The sequence below is a fragment of the Hemitrygon akajei genome, chromosome 8, assembly GCF_048418815.1.
Source record: "Hemitrygon akajei chromosome 8, sHemAka1.3, whole genome shotgun sequence".
In the NCBI taxonomy this organism is placed as follows: Eukaryota; Metazoa; Chordata; class Chondrichthyes; order Myliobatiformes; family Dasyatidae; genus Hemitrygon; species Hemitrygon akajei.
In genome coordinates, this window is record NC_133131.1 from 156,800,530 (window position 1) to 156,820,867 (window position 20,338).

The following is a 20,338-nucleotide window of genomic DNA, read 5'->3' on the forward strand; positions in this document are numbered from 1 at the left end:
CGCTGTAATGCAAGTTTGCACTAATTGGAGGTCACAAACAGACAAACAGAGCATGAGAGTTTTAGTAGTATATAGATTACCAATTCATCATGGATCCCATGTGATTTAATCATTTGAACTAGCCTACCACAAAAGACCTTGTCAAATGCTTTACTAAATTCCATATAGACTGCCTACCATTTGTGAGTAAAATGAAAGAGCATAATTTTAAAATGATTGGAAAGTACAGGGGTGTGTCAGAGGTAAGGAAACTATAGAGGTGTGCTAAGGGCAAGTTTTTTTCTTTACAAAGAATGGTGGGTGCCCTGAATGTGTTGCCATGGATAGCGGTATAGGCAGATATATTAGGGACATTTAAGAGACTTTTAGGTAGGCACATGGATGATAGAAAAATGGAGGGCTATTAGGAGGGAATGGCTAGATTGATCTTAGAATAGGTTAAAAAGTCGGCAGAACATTTTGGGCTGAAGGGCCTGTAACGTGCTGTAATGTTTTATACTCATTCATTAATCATCTTTGTCATTTCCCAAAAACTTAGTTGAATTTGCGAGACATAACCTCCCCTCAACAAAGCCATTTTGATCATTTTTAACAAGTCCATGCTTTTCCAACGCAACTAAATCCTATCCCTCAGAATCTCTTCTAACCACTTATGCAAGGCTCACTGATATAATTTTGTGGAATATCTATTATGGCTCTTCTTAAAAAGTAGATACAGGCAGTCCCCAGGTTACGTAAGAGTTCCGTTCCTGAGTCCATCTTTAAGTCGGATTTGTACGTAAGTCGGAACAAGTACATTCGGTATTATTTAGCGTCAGTTCGTCAAACATTTGTCTTAGTATATAGTATATATTTTACCTTTCTATGCATATAAAACACTTAAGAAACGTATGTATTCCAATAATTAAACCACTGCGTTGCTTAGTAACAATTGTAGCTTTCATCGGGGCAGGGCATTTCACATGCTCCATTATTCTCACTTTACCCGTTATCCTTTAAAATTGTTCCGATTGTTGACCAACTATAGCCTAACGCTTTTCCAATGACTGATGGCGTTTCACCTCTTTCCAAACGCTTTATTATTTCCACTCAATTGCGATCGCTTCCCATCAATGGAACTGAAACACTGTAGGCGGCGGGTCCCGACCTGCGCTCGGTCCTAAGGACCTCCGCACCCCGTCAACAGAACAGAAACACTGCCAGCGGTGGGTCCTGACCTCTGCCAGCTCCCGAGGTCCGCTGGGTCCTAAGGACCACCACACTGATACAGGTTAAATAGGACAAGTGGTGGCTGTGCTGGATTTGGGTATTTGATCCTCCACAATATTCCACGTGGGTATTTAAACTGGAGGTGGCAGTGTTTTTTTTAACGAGGTCAAGTTGCGAGCTCAACATCAACCCGGCACAGATGGTACGGGAGTCACTGGATCAACATCAACCCAGCACGCGAACAGTCTGTCACTGGATCGAACTCGCTGATCTCACTGCGCCACCAGCCGACCGGAACCGGGGGGGGGGGGTAAATCTTACTAAGAAAATTTTAAGCCGAATACAAAGTTAAACACGGGGACTACCTGTAATCAATGGCTATTCTCCAGTTCTCTGACATCTCACCTGTGGCTAAGGAGGATAAAAAGATCTAAGACTATACCCCGTCATTCTCCTTCCTTGGTTCCTTCAATATCCTGGGATAGATCTCATGAGACTTTGTGGATTTACCCACCTTAATGCTTTTCAAGATACCCTTTTCCTTCTTAATACCAAAATGGCCTATAATATCAACATACCCCACCTTAATCTCATCATCCACTGTATTCTCCTTGCTGAACATCGATGCAAAATACCTACTTTCTCTAGCTCCACGGAAAAATATTGTCTTTTGTCCTTGAGCGGAGAAAATATGCTAGGATTCTCTTTAATCCTACTTGCTAAGGACATTTCATGGCCCCTTTCCATCCCCTGAATTTCTTGTTTAAGTTATTTCCTACCTCCTCAAGGGCCTTATCTGATTTCAGCTTCTGAAACCTTGTCTACGCTTCCTTTTGCTTTAAAATAACCTATTTAACTGCCTTTTATTTTATTGGCTTTTTTCCAGATCAATTAAACAATTTTCATTTTTAAAAATGGAAATTGCTGTCAGAAAATTTCCAGTTTCTTTCATTAAACTGGAATGCACTAATCATAATAAAATGGTTGGAACTCAGTTCAACACCTAATATGAGAAAAGATCATTTTAGATACAAAGGACATTACCAAGAGGTAAACAATCTCAGGGTGATATTCATAGGCTAGGAGAGATGTGGAATTTTGATGTTGGAAACATACTGCAGTTTATTTCAGGTACCCGAATGGAGTAAATTACCACTTAAAAAAAAACAATGTGTTAAATACCTTGGGAAATGTATATAAATCTTAAAAATTAGGACGGACACACAAAAATCATTGGATTCCAGATTATATAAATTAGGAAATACAGTACAAAAGCAAATAGGTACTATTCACACATATTTAAATCAGTTAGATTACGGTTATAACAAGGAAGCTGATTTTTAGTGGTTCCTCTTAAGCAGAATCAAGGCCAACAAGGAATCAATCTATTGATTAACAAAGAATGAGAGCCAGCACTGAGGGGAGGCCAAAGGAATTGAGGTCTTTCTCATCTGAGGTAAAGTACATTGAAAATTGAGGAGTTTTGATGTGATACTCTGGGAGAAACCAAGCAATTAAAGGCCATTGATTTATTGCCAAAAATACCTGGGCCATGTCTGAAGGAGTTGGAGGTTTCTGCTATCCTGACAAACATTTATTCCTCAACTAATACTACCAGAGCAGACAAGTGCATGCAAAGTGGCTTCTGCTTTTCCCTAATACCTCGGCTGCACTTAGGAATGTTCATAAAAGTGACTCAGTTTTTCTTCATTACAGACACACTCAGTGGCCACTGTATTAGGTACAGGAGTGAAACCTGGTGTGGTCTTATGTTGCTGTAGCCCATTGACTTCAAGGTTTGACGTGTTATGTGCTCAGAGATGCTCTTCTGCACATCACTATTGTAACACGTGGCTATTGAGTTACTGTCACATTCCTGTCAGCTTGAACCAGTCTGGCCATTTTCCTCTGAGCCATCTCATTACCTAGGTGTCTTCACCCACAGGACTGCCAGTCACTGAATCTTTTTTTGTTTATGAAAATCCCAAGAGATCAGCAGTTTCTGAGATACTCAAACTACCCCATCTGACACCAACAATCATTCCACGGTCAAAGTTATTTAGATCTCATTTCTTCCCCATTCAGATGTTTTGGTCTGAACAACAACTGAACCACTTACCATATCTGCAAGCTTAATGCATTGAGATGCTGCCACATGATTGGTTGATTTGCATCAAAAGCAGGTGTACAGATGTACCTAATAAAGTGGACACCGAGTATTTTTATTCTAGTAAGGTATACAAGCTAAGTGATGTAACATATCACCTGGCTAGATGTGAGAATTATGAAGGATTTTGTTAGGATTAACAGAAACAGCACATTTCTAGATGGAGACCAGTAATGAGGTGTCAAATGTTTAGAAAGAATCATACAGGAGTAAGAATTTCTACCTGGAGAAACAGATGCAGGAACGAAAATAGCTGAGATTTGCAAACTTAACTCTGCAAATAATTAAAGCATTACAAAGGTAAGAGGGGACAAACATCTGAAGATGCTCAGCTATTGAAAGAGCACAGGCAGTGGAATTAACTTTCCCCTACTGAAAACAGAACTCACTGTAAAAATTTAGCCCATAAACTACTGAAAATAATTTGATTAATCCCTGCTTTTCCCAGTGTATATTAATCTTGAAACTTGGATTATTTTCCCAATAATTTCCCAACAGCTGATGTTAGATTCATCAGTTTAAAATTACCTGCATACCCCTGCTGCTCTTCTTGAATAAAAATACCACATTTGATGACTACACTCAACTGGTTCCTTGTCTGTTGCCAACAAAGACTTAAAACTCACTTTTAGAGCCTCAGCAATCCCTTCCCTTGCCCTCCATAGGAATTAGGGAATATATCACCAGGACCTGGGAATCTGTTAATATTTAAACTGAGTAAGGCATTTAATAACAAGTTCATGATTAAGTACATGGTATTAATCATTCCAAAAATGCTACAATAAGTGTATGGGACATTGGAAAAAATGTTGAATTTCCCCATGGGGATGAATAAAGTATCTATCTATCTATCTATCATTTCAGATTGTTCAGGAGTAAATTCTATATGCTATTCTCTGCCAATAATATCAATAGATATCATTCTGTTGCTGAAAAAATTTAATAGCTTATTTAAAAATATCAAATTAACAAAACAGGATCACCCTTAAAACATGTTAACACCTACTTCCCCAAGGACAGACTAATCCAGTCCTTCAACATATTTTTCCAATATTTTATCTACAACTGAAGCTAGACTAGAAAGTCCAGACAACTTCTCCTTGCAACTATGATTTGATAATCTGTCATCATCCTTCAATTGTACAGTGGTCTACCTCTGGTATATGTAATGTTTTTTGCAGTTTTAGCCTAATTCATTTGTTCCTCTATTCTTCAGAACTGCTACAGAGACCAAATAAGTCCAACTCCAGTCTTGTCTATCTTTTGGCGTGGGTAAAGTTGTCCAGTACTGGCAACATCCTTGAAATCTTACTCCAAGGGCTCTAGATATTGTAACTATAGCTGTAAATATAGGCAGCATGGAGTAAATGAGGTGCTCGAGGAATATAAAGAATGTAAGAAGAATCTTAAGAAAGAAATTAGAAAAGCTAAAAGAAGATACGAGGTTGCTTTGTCAAGTAAGGTGAAAATAAATCCGAAGGGTTTCTACAGTTATATTAATAGCAAAAGGATAGTGAGGGATAAAATTGGTCCCTTAGAGAATCAGAGTGGACAGCTATGTGTAGAGCCAAAAGAGATGAGGGAGATTTTGAACAATTTCTTTTCTTCGGTATTCACTAAGGAGAAGGTAAGGTAAGGGAAACAAGTAGGGAAGTTATGGAAATTATGACAATTAAAGAGGAGGAAGTACTGGCGCTTTTAAGGAATATAAAAGTGGATAAATCTCCATGTCCTGACAGGATATCCCCTAGGACCTTGAGGGAAGTTGGTGTAGAAATAGCAGGGGCTCTGACAGAAATATTTCAAATGTCATTAGAAATAGGGATGGTGCTGGAGGATTGGAGTATTGCTCATGTGGTTCCATTGTTTAAAAAGGGTTCTAAGAGTAAACCTAGCAATTATAGGCCTGTCAGTTTGACGTCAGTGGTGGGTAAATTCATGGAAAGTATTCTTAGAGATGGTATATATAACTATCTGGATAGACAGGGTCTGATTAGGAATAGTCAACATGGATTTGTGTGTGGGAGGTCATGTGTGACATTTTCTTAGTGAATTTTTTGAAGAGGTTACAAGGGAAGTTGACGAGGGTAAAGCAGTGGATGTTGTCTATATGGACTTCAGGAAGGCCTTTGACAAGGTTCCGCAAGGAAGGTTAGTTAGGAAGGTTCAATCGTTAGGTATAAATATTGTAGTAGTAAAATGGATTCAACAATGGCTGGATGGGAGATGCCAAAGAGTAGTGGTGGATAACTGTTTGTCATGTTGGAGGCCGGTGACTAGTGGTGTGCCTCAGGGATCTGTACTGGGTCCAATGTTGCTTGTTATATACATTAATGATCTGGATGATGGGGTGGTAAATTGGATTAGTAAGTATACAGATGATACTAAGGTAGGTAGGTTATCAAAGCTTGCAGAGAGATTTAGGCCAGTTAGAAGAGTGGGCTGAATGATGGCAGATGGAGTTTAATGCTGATAAGTGTGAGGTGCTACATTTTGGTAGGAATAATCCAAATAGCCTCATATGGAGCCAGTGATCATTAATGGAGAATGTGTGGAGCAGGTTAAGACCTACAAGTATCTGGGAGTACAGTTAGACGAGAAGCTAGACTGGACTGCCAACACAGATGCCTTGTGCAGGAAGGCACAGAGTCGACTGTACTTCCTAAGAAGGTTGGCGTCATTCAATGTCTGTAGTGAGATGCTGAAGATGTTCTATAGGTCAGTTGTGGAGAGCGCCCTCTTCTTTGTGGTGGCGTGTTGGGGAGGAAGCATTAAGAAGAGGGACGCCTCACGTCTTAATAAGCTGGTAAGGAAGGCGGGCTCTGTCGTGGGCAAAGTACTGGAGAGTTTAACATCGGTAGCTGAGCGAAGGGCGCTGAGTAGGCTACGGTCAATTATGGATAACTCTGAACATCCTCTACATAGCACCATCCAGAGACAGAGAAGCAGTTTCAGTGACAGGTTACTATCGATGCAATGCTCCTCAGACAGGATGAAGAGGTCAATACTCCCCAATGCCATTAGGCTTTACAATTCTACCGCCAGGACTTCAGAACTTTTTAAAAGCTATTATTAATGCTTTTTGAGATAGTGATTTAGATGTATATCATATTTTTTTACTGAGTTTTAAGTATTGTATGTAATTAGTTTTGCTACAACAAGTGTATGGGACATTGGAAAAAAGTTGAATTTCCCCATGGGGATGAATATAGTATCTATCTATCTATCTATCTACATGGTAAATGGTAGGGCATTGAAGAATGCAGCAGAACAGAGTGATCTAGGAATAATGGTGCACAGTTCCCTGAAGGAGAAATCTCATGTGGATAGGGTGGTGAAGAAAGCTTTTGGTATGCTGTCCTTTATAAATCAGAGCATTGAGTATAGGAGTTGGGATGTAATGTTAAAATTGTACAAGGCATTGGTAAGGCCAAATTTGGAGTATTGTGTACAGTTCTGGTCATCGAATTATAGGACAGATGTCAACAAAATAGAGAGAGTACAGAGAAGATTTACTAGAATGTTACCTGGATTTCAGCACCTAAGTTAAAGGGAAAGGTTGAACAAGTTAGTTCTTTATTCATTGGAGCATAGAAGGTTGAGGGGGGAGTTGATAGAGGTATTTAAAATTGTGAGGGGGATAGATAGAGTTGATGTAGATAGGCTTTTTCCATTGAGAGTAGGGGAGATTCAAACAAGAGGACATGAGTTGAGAGTTAGGGGGCAAAAGTTTAAGGGTAACACAAGGGGGAATTCCTTTACTCAGAGAGTGGTAGCTGTGTGGAACGAGCTTCCAGTAGAAGTGGTAGAGGTAGGTTTGGTATTGTCATTTAAAGTAAAATTGGATAGGTATATGGACAGGAAAGGAATGGAGGGTTATGGGCTGAGTGCAGGCCAGTGGGACTAGGTGAGAGTAAGCGTTCGGCATCGACTAGAAGGGCCAAGATGGCCTGTTTCCGTGCTGTAATTGTTATACGGTTTATATCCAGTAACATCAAGATGTAACTTAGCAAGTTTTTGTTCAATTTGTTCATACTCTCTTTGCTTTTATTTACAATGCCATGGTTAATAAAGTATCCATGTGCTTATCTTTAAACTTATCCTATTCCCTTTGCAGTTCAGTAGGGATGCACCCCTCAGTTTCTATTCAATTTTGAATGGTCTTTGTAGTTGTACAATTGAATGAATAAGGGAAAATGGACTAACGACATATAATGTCAGAAAATATTCTTCAGTAAGAGGAATCAAAAGGCAGATTATCTAAATGGAGAAAGGGCAGTGGGATTGTGGTGTTCTGGTGAATGAATCACAAAGTTGACAGGTTCAACAAGTAGTTCAGAAGGCAAACTGCATTTTGGCCTTAGTTGCGAAGAGATTGGACTTCAAGGATAGGGAGCTTTTTTACTTCCTGCAGTATGCTTGCAAAGCCACATTTGAAATAATAAATACTTAAAAAAGGAGGGAGTAGCTTTGGAGACTGCTCAAAGGAGAAGTTTGCCATACAAGAGAGGGGCTAGATAGCTTGGGACTGCACTCCTTTGAACTTAGAAGGATTAGGGTGACATAGTTTAATCTTAAGTGCAAAATAGAAGGCAAAAGACAGACTACAAGCCTTGTATGGCCAATAAAGGCCACTCTTTAACAGCACCAAGTGTAGTGTAAATGATGGTGACAATAACATTTATTAAGCATGCAAAATTAATACAAAAAAGATAATTGAATCTGGAATAAATGAAAACACTAAAATCACACAGAAAGAAATGACACTAAATGGAACACTCAAAATCACAAAGCCCTTAGTCATATTTGTTTTTGTGGTTCAATCAAGAATGACTTTCTGTTCTTGCAATTAATATCTGTTGAATTCAGAATTGGTGTATTTGTCAGAAGCAATCTAACTAAGAAGCTTAAGTATGAACATAGAAATCTACAGCACATTACAAGCCCTTTGGCCCATAGTGTTGTGCCAACCATGTAACCCACTCTAAAAGATACCTAGAATTTCCCTACTGCATAGCCTTCTACTTTTCTAAGCTCCATGTACCTATCTAAGAGTCTGTTAAAAGACCCTGTTGTATCCACCTCTACCATCATCGCTGGCAATGCATTCCAGGCACCCTTTCTGTGTGAAAATCTTACCTCTGACATTCCCCCAAACTACTTCCACGCACCCTTTTATTAGCCATTTCAGCCCTGAGAAAAAGCCTCTGGCTATCCACATGATCAATGCCTCCCATAGTTGAATGACAATTGCACTAGATGAAGTTGTATCTGTAAGAAGAGAAATAGCGTTCGTGTTCTATATCCTCTCAAACCAAGTGACCAAGGGTCTAATGGCAGCAAATCACATACAAAGTAATGTGAAAACATTACTAGAACAAGCAAATCACATACAAAGTAATGTGAAAACATTACTAGAACAATAACAAGTAACACTGATATACAAGCTAGGAATATTTAAGCCAGGAATAATCTGATTCTGCTATACAGACCAATATTCTGTTTGAATTGTCAGAAGTCCAATGTGGTTATCACAGGAGAGCCCAACCTTAAACATTGGACATTTACAAAATGGGGAAGATAGCAGCATCTGTTAATCATAAGTTAGAACAATTTGATTCATACTGGGAAAAATGGTTTAACTACATAACACCTCATAGACCTGATTTTATTCCCACAAATCAATATGTTGTGTGAAAAAAAAGATCACTCCCTACTTGTACATAGTTTTCTCCTTTTGCTTGTTCTTTCTTTCCTCTCTTTTCTATAAGTATACACCTCAGATAAATATTATGTGGAGATTTGTAGCAAATATAAATATATGATATATGTACAGTATCTGAAATACATCTTATGGAAATGTTTGTTTGATGATGAACTTCAATAAAAAAATAAATTACAAAAATAGAGAATAACAGTGTTTCTCCTGCCTTTGCAATTCTCTCTAAACTAAGTTTGATTCTAGAATATAACTTTCAAGACAATTGCCCACAGCTACTTCAATCAGAATTGCAAAATTTGCATGGCACAAATGTACTTATGCTTTGTACTGGCTCCCTAATACACTTGCTTCGAGATTTCTATGCACATCCAATCAACAGAAATTGGTTCATGAGATTTTCAGTTTGCAACTTAAAATATTAGGAGCAATGAAGCTGTTCATATATCCAAAGTTGTCAGTCTGTAACACACAGATTCAGCAATTTCTTTTTTTTTTAAACATTCAACTAAATAGATCCCAAATTTTCTCTGCAGAGAAATGATATTTGTATCGAACAATCACGAGGGGAAATCGAGTTCAAATAAAATCTTGCAGAAAGAAATAATCAACTGAAATTTCTACCTTTTCAGCTTTTCATGAATTCATCTGAAAATGGTTGGCAGAAATGGATGGAAATTGATCCCTGGAGAATCCATTTAATTTGTTCGCTCAAGTTTCACTTGAAGGACTTGACCCACAATGACAGGGATAACAGGACTAATTCAAAGCCCACCAATGATACGAATGCATTTGGAAAGTCAAACATTCCTGCTCTCAGAGATACTGCCAATTGTTTTTAAATGAATTAGCTAGTTTCTTAATTTAGTCTGAATATGCAATAATACTGGCATTTTTAATTATTCACAATATTTGAAATTATTTAAAGACTTTTTTTTAAATTGCGGATGATGTAAATTTGAAAAGCAGATACAGAGTAGCAATTAGTGCTTCAGGTCTGTGATGTCTCTTAACTAATTCTCTTTCCATAGATGCTGCCTGACCTGCGGAGGGTTCTCAGAATTTTGTTTATATTTTGCATTTATTTGAAATTTGTCATAATTTGATCTCATAACATCATTGTTTTCAACAACATTCTTTGGCTCTGATTCAACTCACAGGAGACTGAAATGGTAAGTCTCTCTAAAGATATTACCATAACTGCCAAAGACTTTTATTTCAAGTTTCCAGCATCTGCAGTATTTTCTATTTATACTGATACGCTGCAATAATACTTTCAAAATAATAATTCAAAAATATTTGCTGATTAGGGGCAAAACAATATGCATTAATATGCAAAGTCTTGCAATTTGACGAAGTTGATAGGAAAAACGTGAACAAAATAATGCCACCAGAGTTGGTAAAACAGATATAATTTGCTACTGACAACTTAACTGAAATCAAAGATGATCAGTAACAACCTAATGAAATGAAGGTGCAAGGTAGGCAAGGTCAAATTAGAGCTGGGAAAGGTGTCAAGTTTTACCACTTCTGAGCTAAGCCTGTAAGTAAAGTTCCTCCCTACATCTTGCTTGGCACATTAGCGGCAACTTTACCATAGCCTTAGCATTTGTCTGTTTTACGAGGCTGAGCTGCTACCTCGACACTCAACCCAGCACAGATAGAAAGTGTGTAAAGAGCCGGCTGGATACCACTGCACTACCAGCACATGTAGTTAATGGATGACAAAAGCATTTGATAATGTTAACAGATTTATTGCATGTACAAATGTAAAGATTTACCTTATCATTAAAAAGCAATATATTTTCCAAGCACAACATTAAAAAAAACTACCCAAACCACCTTTTAACATGAAAAGGCGGTCAAGGGCAAAGAGTCCTAACACAAATGAGATGGAAGATGGTGTTTAAACTCAAGGTAAATTATTGAGCTGGATTTGGGTGATGCACAGCAATCTACATCCAAATCCAGACACTTCTGTCAATGAGGGCGACAAGCTAAGACAAGCTGCTGCCATCTGTGCATTAGAAAAAGTGCAATCCATGTAAAAAGCTGTATGCTAATACATGTCCTGCATATCATGAAATACACCAGAAGCTGTAATTTAGAGTCACCATACATTATCACATTCTTAATATTATTTAATCCAACATGGTAATATGCAGTAACAATAAAATTCTGATGAACTTTACATAAATATTAGGTGCCTAGATTAAAATGAATTAAAACAGGTTTTAAAAAGTCTTACAATAATTTGTGTGTTAAAAAATGCATGCAAGAGGTCACTTACTTGAATAGGTCCAACTGACATCAGCAGGTTTTTCAACTGGATTTCAGTGGTTGAAGAAGAAAGCCCTTCAACTGACACCACACATGGTTGAGGTCTGCATTCCACCACTCGCAAATTCTGTTTATGTTGCATCATGCGTCCTCGGCCCATCTGGCCTGGTAATGCTATGCCGCGCCCCTGCATAATGACCTGTAGAGAACACAACACTCAGCCAATTTATTTTGTCCTTGGGGTGTCAGCTTGTGGCTCAAAACTTTCTATGGGTCATACAATGACTTCACAACAATACGGTGTGACCCTACAGTTTAAGGCAAGGTTACATCTTTAAAACTGTTGTGTTTTATATTTACCTAGTAAATATGAGCCCTAAAATCTTGCAGCAAGTTAATTACTTTTAACCTGAAGCAATATTATAACTGGAAAGATATAATTTATATGCGCATGAATGTGCCATCCTTATCCTGCCTGGTTATATATGCCTCCAGACCCACAGCATGTTGTTGACTTTAAACTGCCCCTGAAATAACCCAGCAAACTGTCCGGTTGTAGCAAACTGCTAATTCAAAGCACAAGAATAAACAGGCAACAGGATTGCTGGAGACTGCTGGTACCTCTTCAGTTGGGTGACTAGTGTGCTCCAAGTATAATTTTATTTACTTTAATATTTCCCCCCACTTTCTAACAAATTACCTCAAAATTCTAAAAGCCTCATGGACTTGCTGTGTCCTTGCATGGTCTTTCCTGTCATCGGAATAAGGCACACATAAGGGATGGAGATTGAAGGATTTTGACAGTTGGATAATTGAAGTAGTCCATTGACTAATGTGGGTGCTGGATGTTATAAGGGTGACCCTGCAACGTTGACTAGTTGAGTTAAAAAGTTAGACAGTTATATAGCCCAGAAGCAGTCCCTTCGGGCCAACTCCTCCAGCTGTCCAAGGTGCCTTGCTGAGCTAACTTAATTTTCCTGCATTTAGCTCACATCCCTCTAAGACCTGTCAATTCCATGAGAACCTGTCCATAGGTATTTTAAGCATTATGACTGTACCTGCATTTACTACTTCTTCTGGCAGCTTATTCCATATAATACCCGTGATGGAAAATCTGGCCCTCGAGTAATACTTGAATTAGCACACTCTTCCCAAAAAAAATCGGATTGATAGTTTTTTTAATTTCCGTAATGAATTTTGTAGCTAGTGTTTATAAAATTCACAGTCAATGAATTTTCCAAGTAAACATAAGTCTCAAGACCAAAGAGAATTTCTTACATAGATCTGAGAGCCAAAAATTATCCTTTAATGATCAACTGGATTAATGAAACAAGTGTAGCTAGATAATGGAAAAGCCAATCACCTCACATTGCTTTACCTAGTCTTACACCATTCCAACTTCACTGGGTTTTTCTACAAGAGAATATTATCAATGAATCATCAATTTGAAGTCAGCAGTTATCTACAAAGAAAGCCCAGCAGAACCATCTCAGGCAATCTGGGATAGAATTGTTGCAACCTTCCTCATGCCAATGAACAGAAATCAACTACAGAGCAATTAATGGCACAATGCACGATCAGCCAAAGCCCCACTGAATCCAGGTCCAATGAAAACTCAGACCTTCCTCAACCCTTTAGTAAAAGTCCCGAAAAGCAGGATATGATGAACATTCAGGCCTTAGCCTCAAATTTCTAATTATTAAGTTAAAATGTCAGCTGAAATCAAAGTACATTCCTTAAGATTTTCTCAGCAAGGTGAAGTTTGGTATGCTTAAAAAGTGCTCTGCAGGAGAATAATAATTAATATAGAAGGTTATCAAGATATGGAATTGATTATAAGTGAACATCAGGATAAATGGTAAGAAATACATCGTAGACTTCAGCAGCTGGGAGGGGGAGAGGAAGGGCGAGAGAGAGAGATTTGGAGCTTAGAAGCCTGTAACAATGCTTAAGCTTAAGCCCAAGCCCAAGTGTCCTGAGGAATAAAAGTAACTGAAGATGGATTTAATTTAAAATATTACTTAATCAGACAGAAATTTCAGTTCATGACAGAATTAGTGCAATTTACAGAATATTGTCTGGATTTTACTCTTGGTTGAAAGTTCCTGATATGATATTTTGACTTACAGCCACAATATTACTCAATTTGACAAATACTAGAAGTTAGCTAATACAGTAGCATAGTGGTTTACAGAATTATAGATACAACTCAATTGTCAAGTTCAAATTTCACCAAATCACATTCTTTGAACTGTATTTAATAATAAACTTGTTAAATTTGAAATTGGTATCATATGAAATGACAATGAAAGCTACTGAAATGCCAGAAGTCGTGAATAGTAACTATTAATCCTTTTGCCCCAAGCTTGCTTTGCACATCAACAGAAGAGCTTAGAGCTCCTCACTATCATAGTCCATGCAAAGAGCTTTGTAAGCAACTTAAATGCTGCCACTGCTGTAATGGCAAGATCCCATGGCACTATTGAGTAAACAAAAGAATAATCCCAGCAAACATTCACCCCTCAAACCAATCTCAGTAAAATTGGTTAGCTTGATGTTTACATGTCATTTTTCTTGAGACTTCTTTGAACATATTAGCTGGTGTGTGACCAGTCAAGCACATGAATTTCAATAGGGGTCATTTTCAATGCCAACTTCAAGAATACTCACCTGCTGCGCAACCCAACTTCAACAAAGTGAAAAATTAACATATGCCATTCAGATTATAGTGATAGTGTCAGGTTAGAAGAGCACATAGTTGAGTATTACCCCATTTTATTTAGTCATTTCTTCCCCTTAAACACATTAGTGGCCTCCAAAGGGAAAGAACAAATATTTCAATAATTGAGCAGTTTCTCAAATGGCATGATTTTAGCACCACCATTGTCAATTATAACACTGCTTCCAAATGATAACATTGTTACAGCATCTGTTAATAAGGAAACTCTACATTATGCTATTTTCATACAAGTACAGAAATTGGTAAGACTGATAAAATCTGCTATATTCTGTATGTTTCTGTATGTATAAAATGGATCAACATCCCAGATGAGGAGAAAAAGTTGAAACATGGTATCAAATTTATCTCCTAATAAAATGTATTCAAAAGCATTGCAATAATTTGAAATAATTAGCCAATTTCTTCCTTTTTGGCTCAGGACATTTTAACACTGAATATTTCTTTGTCATCAAAACACTAGGCAGCTCCAATATGTGAAAAGTGCACATGCTTACCCTGTTCTGTTGACTGGATATATTTTTTGCCATTCCTAACAAATGTGGTACAGATTGCTGCCGCTGTTGCTGTGGTCTTTGCTGTTGCTGTTGCACTCCTTTTGTCAATGTGACCTTCCGAACGGTCTGTTGTTTCTGGAGTTGCTGCTGGTGCTGCCGCTGAGGCTGGACCTCAAGATGAGAGAAGCCAGTGTTCTCGCTCCCCTGCTGCAAGAACACAGCATCATGCTGCTCAGTGTCTTCACTCAACATAAAACCTTTTACCACTCACCATGTGCTAAATGCAGTATGACCTTGCAAAATCTGAAGAAATAAACAAATATATCACACTGAGGTGATATATTTGTCTCACTAATAAAAAAAAGTGCTATTTAAGTCTGTTTTGCAAGACTAAAGCAGGAGATTTCATAGAAAAAGTTCAGCAATCATTAGAAAATTGTTTTAATATCTACAAGAATAGTAGCTGAACACCTACCGTCACAAATTCTAAAACATGGAGATGAATCACTTAGGAATTTTTGATATTATTGTCACTGCTGAATTTCATCAAGGGTGCCAAGATTCAGTGCCTTCCAACAACAAGGTAATGTTTACAGGTTAAACCAGCTGTGTACCTGTTGACTTAAGCACTATTATGATGATAGGTGGGCCAGTTGAGATCAATTAATTTCAGCTCAGTGGAACAGCACTATTTAGAGTGTATAGAAAGCGAGGCAGAGAAACAACAGCGTGGGCCTATAGCTCATGTAGCATACTCAAGAGGATTTGGAGAGTGAGGCACTCTTGGTTAGAAAGGTCTGTGGGATCTCTCTTCATGGCCCTTTGGCAGAACAGTGAGATAGATATTGGTGTAGTCATAGATCACTGAAGAATCTTCCCCCACCCCTTTTTTTTAAACAGTTCAAATACTTTGTAGGAACAGACATTGAATTGCATTTTAAAAGGGCTTTTCTTTATTAAAAGTATGGCAGTGGAGTTTAGTCCCATGTATTACAAAGCTGGCAGCAAACCTGTACTCCTTTTGAATGCATGGGTTTTCCATGGGTCCTCTAGTTTCCTCCCACAGTCCAAAGACGTACTGGTAGGTTGATTCAAGCAACACACACAAAATGCTGGTGGAACGCAGAGGCCAGGCAGCATCTATAGGAAGAAATGCAGTCAACGTTTCGGGCCGAGACTCTTCCTGACGAAGGGTCACAGCCCAAGATGTCAACTGTTCTTCCTCCTACAGATGCTGCCTGGCCTGCTGCGTTCCACCAGCATTTTGTGTGTTGCTATCTCAGTGAATGGCCTAGTGCTGGTGGAGTGCTGAAGAACAGACACAAAGGTGTACATGAAAGTGTCACAACTATACACAGTCATATGGCACTCTCACTGTGATCAGTCAGGGCACTGAATACAAAAGGTGGGACATTTTACAGCTGTCCAAGATGTTAGCCGGATGGCACGGAGTATTGTGTACAGTTCTGGCCGCCATTCTTCAAAAAGGATGTGATTAAGCTTGAGAAGATGCAGAAAGATTCCCAAGGATGTTGCCAAGAATGGAGTGCTTTAGTTATAAGGAGAGACTGAATGGGTTGGTACTGTTTTCCCTGGAGCAAAGACAGCTGAGAGGTGACCTCAAGAGGCTGTTAATATCATGAGGGGCATAGGTAAGGTGGATAGTCAAATTCTTTTAGCCTCGGGTAAGGGAATCTAAAACGAGAGGGCAGAGATTTAAGGTGAAAGAGGCTAGATTGGGGGGGGGGGGGTGGCAACTTTTCTACAAAGAAGGTGGAAGGTATATAGAAAAAAATTGCCAGAGATCATAATAGAGGCAGGCAGAACCACAATATCTTAAAGTATCAGGCCAGGAACATGAATATGAAAGATTTGGAGAGATGTGGGACCAACACAGGTAAACGTAGATGGGCATCTTGGTCATCATAGAGGCCTAAGGGCTTGTTTCTATGCTATGTAATTCTATGAATCCATGTATTTAGGGAACTAGACATCAGGTTAAAGAGCAGGACCTATCTGCTGTACTCTCTGAATTACTGACAGTGCCTTGTGCTTGTGAGTATAAAATCCACAGGTACATCAGAAGAATATGTGGCCAAAGAAATGTGTTGGAGAGAAAGAGATTTAGACATCTAGATCACTGGGGCAGTTTCTGGGAAAGGTAGAACCCGTCAGCTGGATGGGGTGCACCTGAACATCCAACATCCTTGTGCAAAGCTAAAAACAGAAAATACTGGAAAAATTCAACAAGTGCAACAGCATCTACAAGAGGAGGAACAGTTAAAAAATTTTTCATCAAAACTAAATTCAAGCATTTTCTGTTTTTACTTTAACATTTCCTGTATCTACCTTTCTAAAGGTTTTCATTCTTAAGAGAAGGCTGTTTGGGAGGGTTTTAACTAATTAAGCAGGTGAATGGGACATGCAACAGGTGAACCATGAGGGAGAGGTACAATTAAATGTTACAGGAAAACTAAGTCAGTCATGTAGGTTCAACATACAAAGAGGTGATAAGCACATGGGAGGAATGTGCCCAACCTCACTTTATAGGTAATGTTCTCTAATGCAAACATCTAGGAGAATGTCTTCTGTGCTGTGGATAGAGACAGTTTTAGAGGAACTCAGGTTAAAAGAGAACCAGCCAGATCACACTGGAGCTACCATAACTTACTTGGAGGTGACTAACACAAGATAACAAGAATTTCAGCTGCAGATGACCCATAAAGGTGGAAAAGGTCAATGCTACACAGAACAATTGTGCAGGCTGTCTTTGAAATGAAGACGACAGGGGATCATAGGGTCAAATAGAATGTGGAAATTGCTGCCAGATGGGTTTGCCCTGAGAAAATAACCCAGGGAAGAACAGGAAACCAGTGCCAAGGCTTTGGAGTTAATGGTGCAGAGCTCTGACATTAGCTTCAAAATGATTTGCAAGACTTTTAACAAAAAACTGACTTCAGTATCATAAGCAAGAACTTTTGCATAGTTGCACGTAACCTGAAGGGTATAAGAATTGTTTTCAGCTTTTTAAAAATGATCACCTGCAGTTATTTAAACAGACACTTATCTAGAACAATGATCTGCTTATGCATAGCTCCAATAAACAGTAATATTTCCTCTGCCAGTAATATTACCTGTACATTTCAGAAGCCATGATTTTTTTTCTCAGCGCATAATTTCAACTAGTTTAAAGTCAAAACGTGCGCACTTTAAAACTTTCAAGCATGTTGGGGTCATCCATTGTATTCGATGCTCCCAGTATAGCCTTCTTTACATCAATTCATGCCTGACACAGATTGTGGGGCTGCTTTGTCAAACACCTTCACTTTGTCTGCCATAAAAGGCAGGATCACTCAGTCACTACCCATTTCAATTCAACTTCCATTCCCATTCTGTCGTGTCCTGTCCATGGCCTTCCTTACTGCAATGATGAGGCCACACTGACGTTGGAGGAGCAACACCTCCTATTCCATCTGGGTAGCCTCCAGGCTGAACACTAATTACTCTAACTTCTAATTTCTCCCACCTTCTCTCATTCTCCATTTCCCATTCTGATTCCCCTCAGCTCTGCTCTTCTCACCTGCCCGTCAGCTCCCCTTCTTGTTTTCTTTCTTCCATCATCCATTGTCCTCTCCTATTAAATTCCTCTTCTTCAGCCTCTTATCTCTTTCACCTATCCTCGCCCAGCCTCTTACTTCATCCCACCTGCCCCACCGAACCTGTCACCTTGTACTCATTGCCCTCCCCCCACCTTCTTATTCAGGCTTTTACCCCTTCTTGTCCAGTCTGATGAAGTGTCTCAGCCTGACAGGTCGACTCATTATTCCCCTCCATGGATGATGCCTGATTTTCTGAGTTCCTCCGGCATTTTGTGGGTGTTGCTCAAGATTTGCACACTCTGCAGAATCTCTTGTGTTCACATTTTATAATCTGATGCTTAAATAAGTAGTCCACAAGATATCCAAAACGCTAGCTTTCTGCTCATTTATCAGCCGGTATTCATTTTCAATGTACATTTTTGACTTTTATAGAAACATTATAGCATAAGTACACGTTAATGTCCTGCCTCACAAGTCCAACACAATGAGCACTCACCTAAGTACTACTAAAATATAGATTTCAGCCTCTACTTCCTACTCAGACAAAAGAGTTCCAGGTTCCACAGCTGATGAAATGATTTTGATTTTCCTCAGCTTCCCTCTAATCCTATTAATGCCTAAAATTCACCATCCATCTTATATTTCTTCTGAACTACCCATCCACCTTTGTGTTTTCTGGATGTTATAGGAAGGAACATGGCGATAAAGGAGATGCCCAAAGTAGAAGATGAGCCATGGCCTCAATAAATTATAGGACACACACTAAGATGGTCTCCACCTACGGTTCTATCAATGTTATTTTTGGTCCTCGACAACTTTTGGTTACATACATTTACTTTGTATTCTCTTGACATAACGAAGGTAGAGTGGATGTGGAGAGGATGTTTCCTATTGTGGAAAGAGTTAAGGACCAGAGGGCAGAGCCTCAGAATACAAGGACATCCCTTTAGCACAGAGGTGAGAAGGTATTTCTTTAGCCAGAGGGTGGTGAAGCTCTGGTATTCACTTTCACATATGGCTATGGAGGCAAAGTCATTGGGTATAATTAAAGTGAAGGTTGATAGGTTCTTGATTAGTGAGCGTGTCAAAGGTTATGGGGAAAAGCCAAGAGGCATAGGGTTGAGAGGGATGGTAAACTGGCCAAGAATGAATGTCAGAGTAGATTCAATGGGCCAAATGGCCCTATTTCTTATGGTAGACATGACTCTACCCCTCTAAGATATTAATTCATACTTTCAGATTAAATTCCATTTGGTACTTTTCTGCTCATCTGACCAGCCTGATTTCTTCCTGTGGAACAGCTCTTTCTTCATTGTCAGCCAAACCTTACGTCAACTGTAAACCTCTTAATTGCAGGCCTCACTTTCAAGTCTAAATGTTCTTTTTCATTTTCTTACTTGGCTAAAAAATCTGGAGATTTATGAGCAAATGATAAAAAGTAAGAACAGTAAATGCTTTACTATCTAGCATTCAGAGTGTATGAGGGTGCTAGTAAGTCAAATATGCCAGCTGGTCCAGACTTCAACTTATTTTCATAATACCAATAATATTACAGATCATAGAATAAGAGAAACAAAAGGGGTGCTCTACAGTACTCAAATTCATTTATCATGTGGCAGGGCTGTAGTACTAATCCACTATATACAGTATGTAAAATTATATAGTACCTTTAAGTGTTTAACTTCACTGCTGCACTGTATACTATAAGTTAATGTTTTACACTGCACTAATGCTCTTCTACGCTAGGAATCTACAATATCAATTGCGAGCTGTAATGAAGATACAGAGTTTGAAGATTTTGTAAATGCTGCCATAGCCATTAGTAGCAAATTTCATGTGCCTTTTCTTCAGACAGGCTTCCCAATTTGTTTTTGCAGCACAGGTGATTTTGGGCTGCTTTTCCCTTTCTTAGAATCTTCGCCTGGTTTGCTCGGGATTAATAACATATTGGATGATTTGGTCAGTTAACATTGACTTCAGCATCAGCATCTATATTCATCCATTCTTCAATTTATTTATTTATTAAGTTCTGTGGTGAGTTTGAGGATTCAAGAGTTTTGAAGACATTATTATGGATTTCACTAATTAGTTTTTCTTCATCATCTTTGTCATCTTTAATTTTTTTTCATC

General features: G+C 38.7%; 1 protein-coding gene across 3 annotated transcripts in view; it reads right to left on the reverse strand.

The window, feature by feature from the left end:
* Positions 1 to 20,338, reverse strand: part of rbm33a (RNA binding motif protein 33a) — a 184,464-nt gene that overhangs the window by 21,470 nt on the left and 142,656 nt on the right. For 2 of the 3 annotated variants that reach the window (XM_073054888.1, XM_073054887.1), the window contains 2 exons: positions 14,610 to 14,816; positions 11,386 to 11,574 (listed from right to left, as the gene is read on the reverse strand). In XM_073054888.1, the coding sequence (XP_072910989.1) occupies positions 11,386 to 11,574; positions 14,610 to 14,816 (396 nt within the window). The remainder of the gene's footprint in view (positions 1 to 11,385; positions 11,575 to 14,609; positions 14,817 to 20,338) is intronic. The other variant, XM_073054889.1, reaches the window with a different exon arrangement.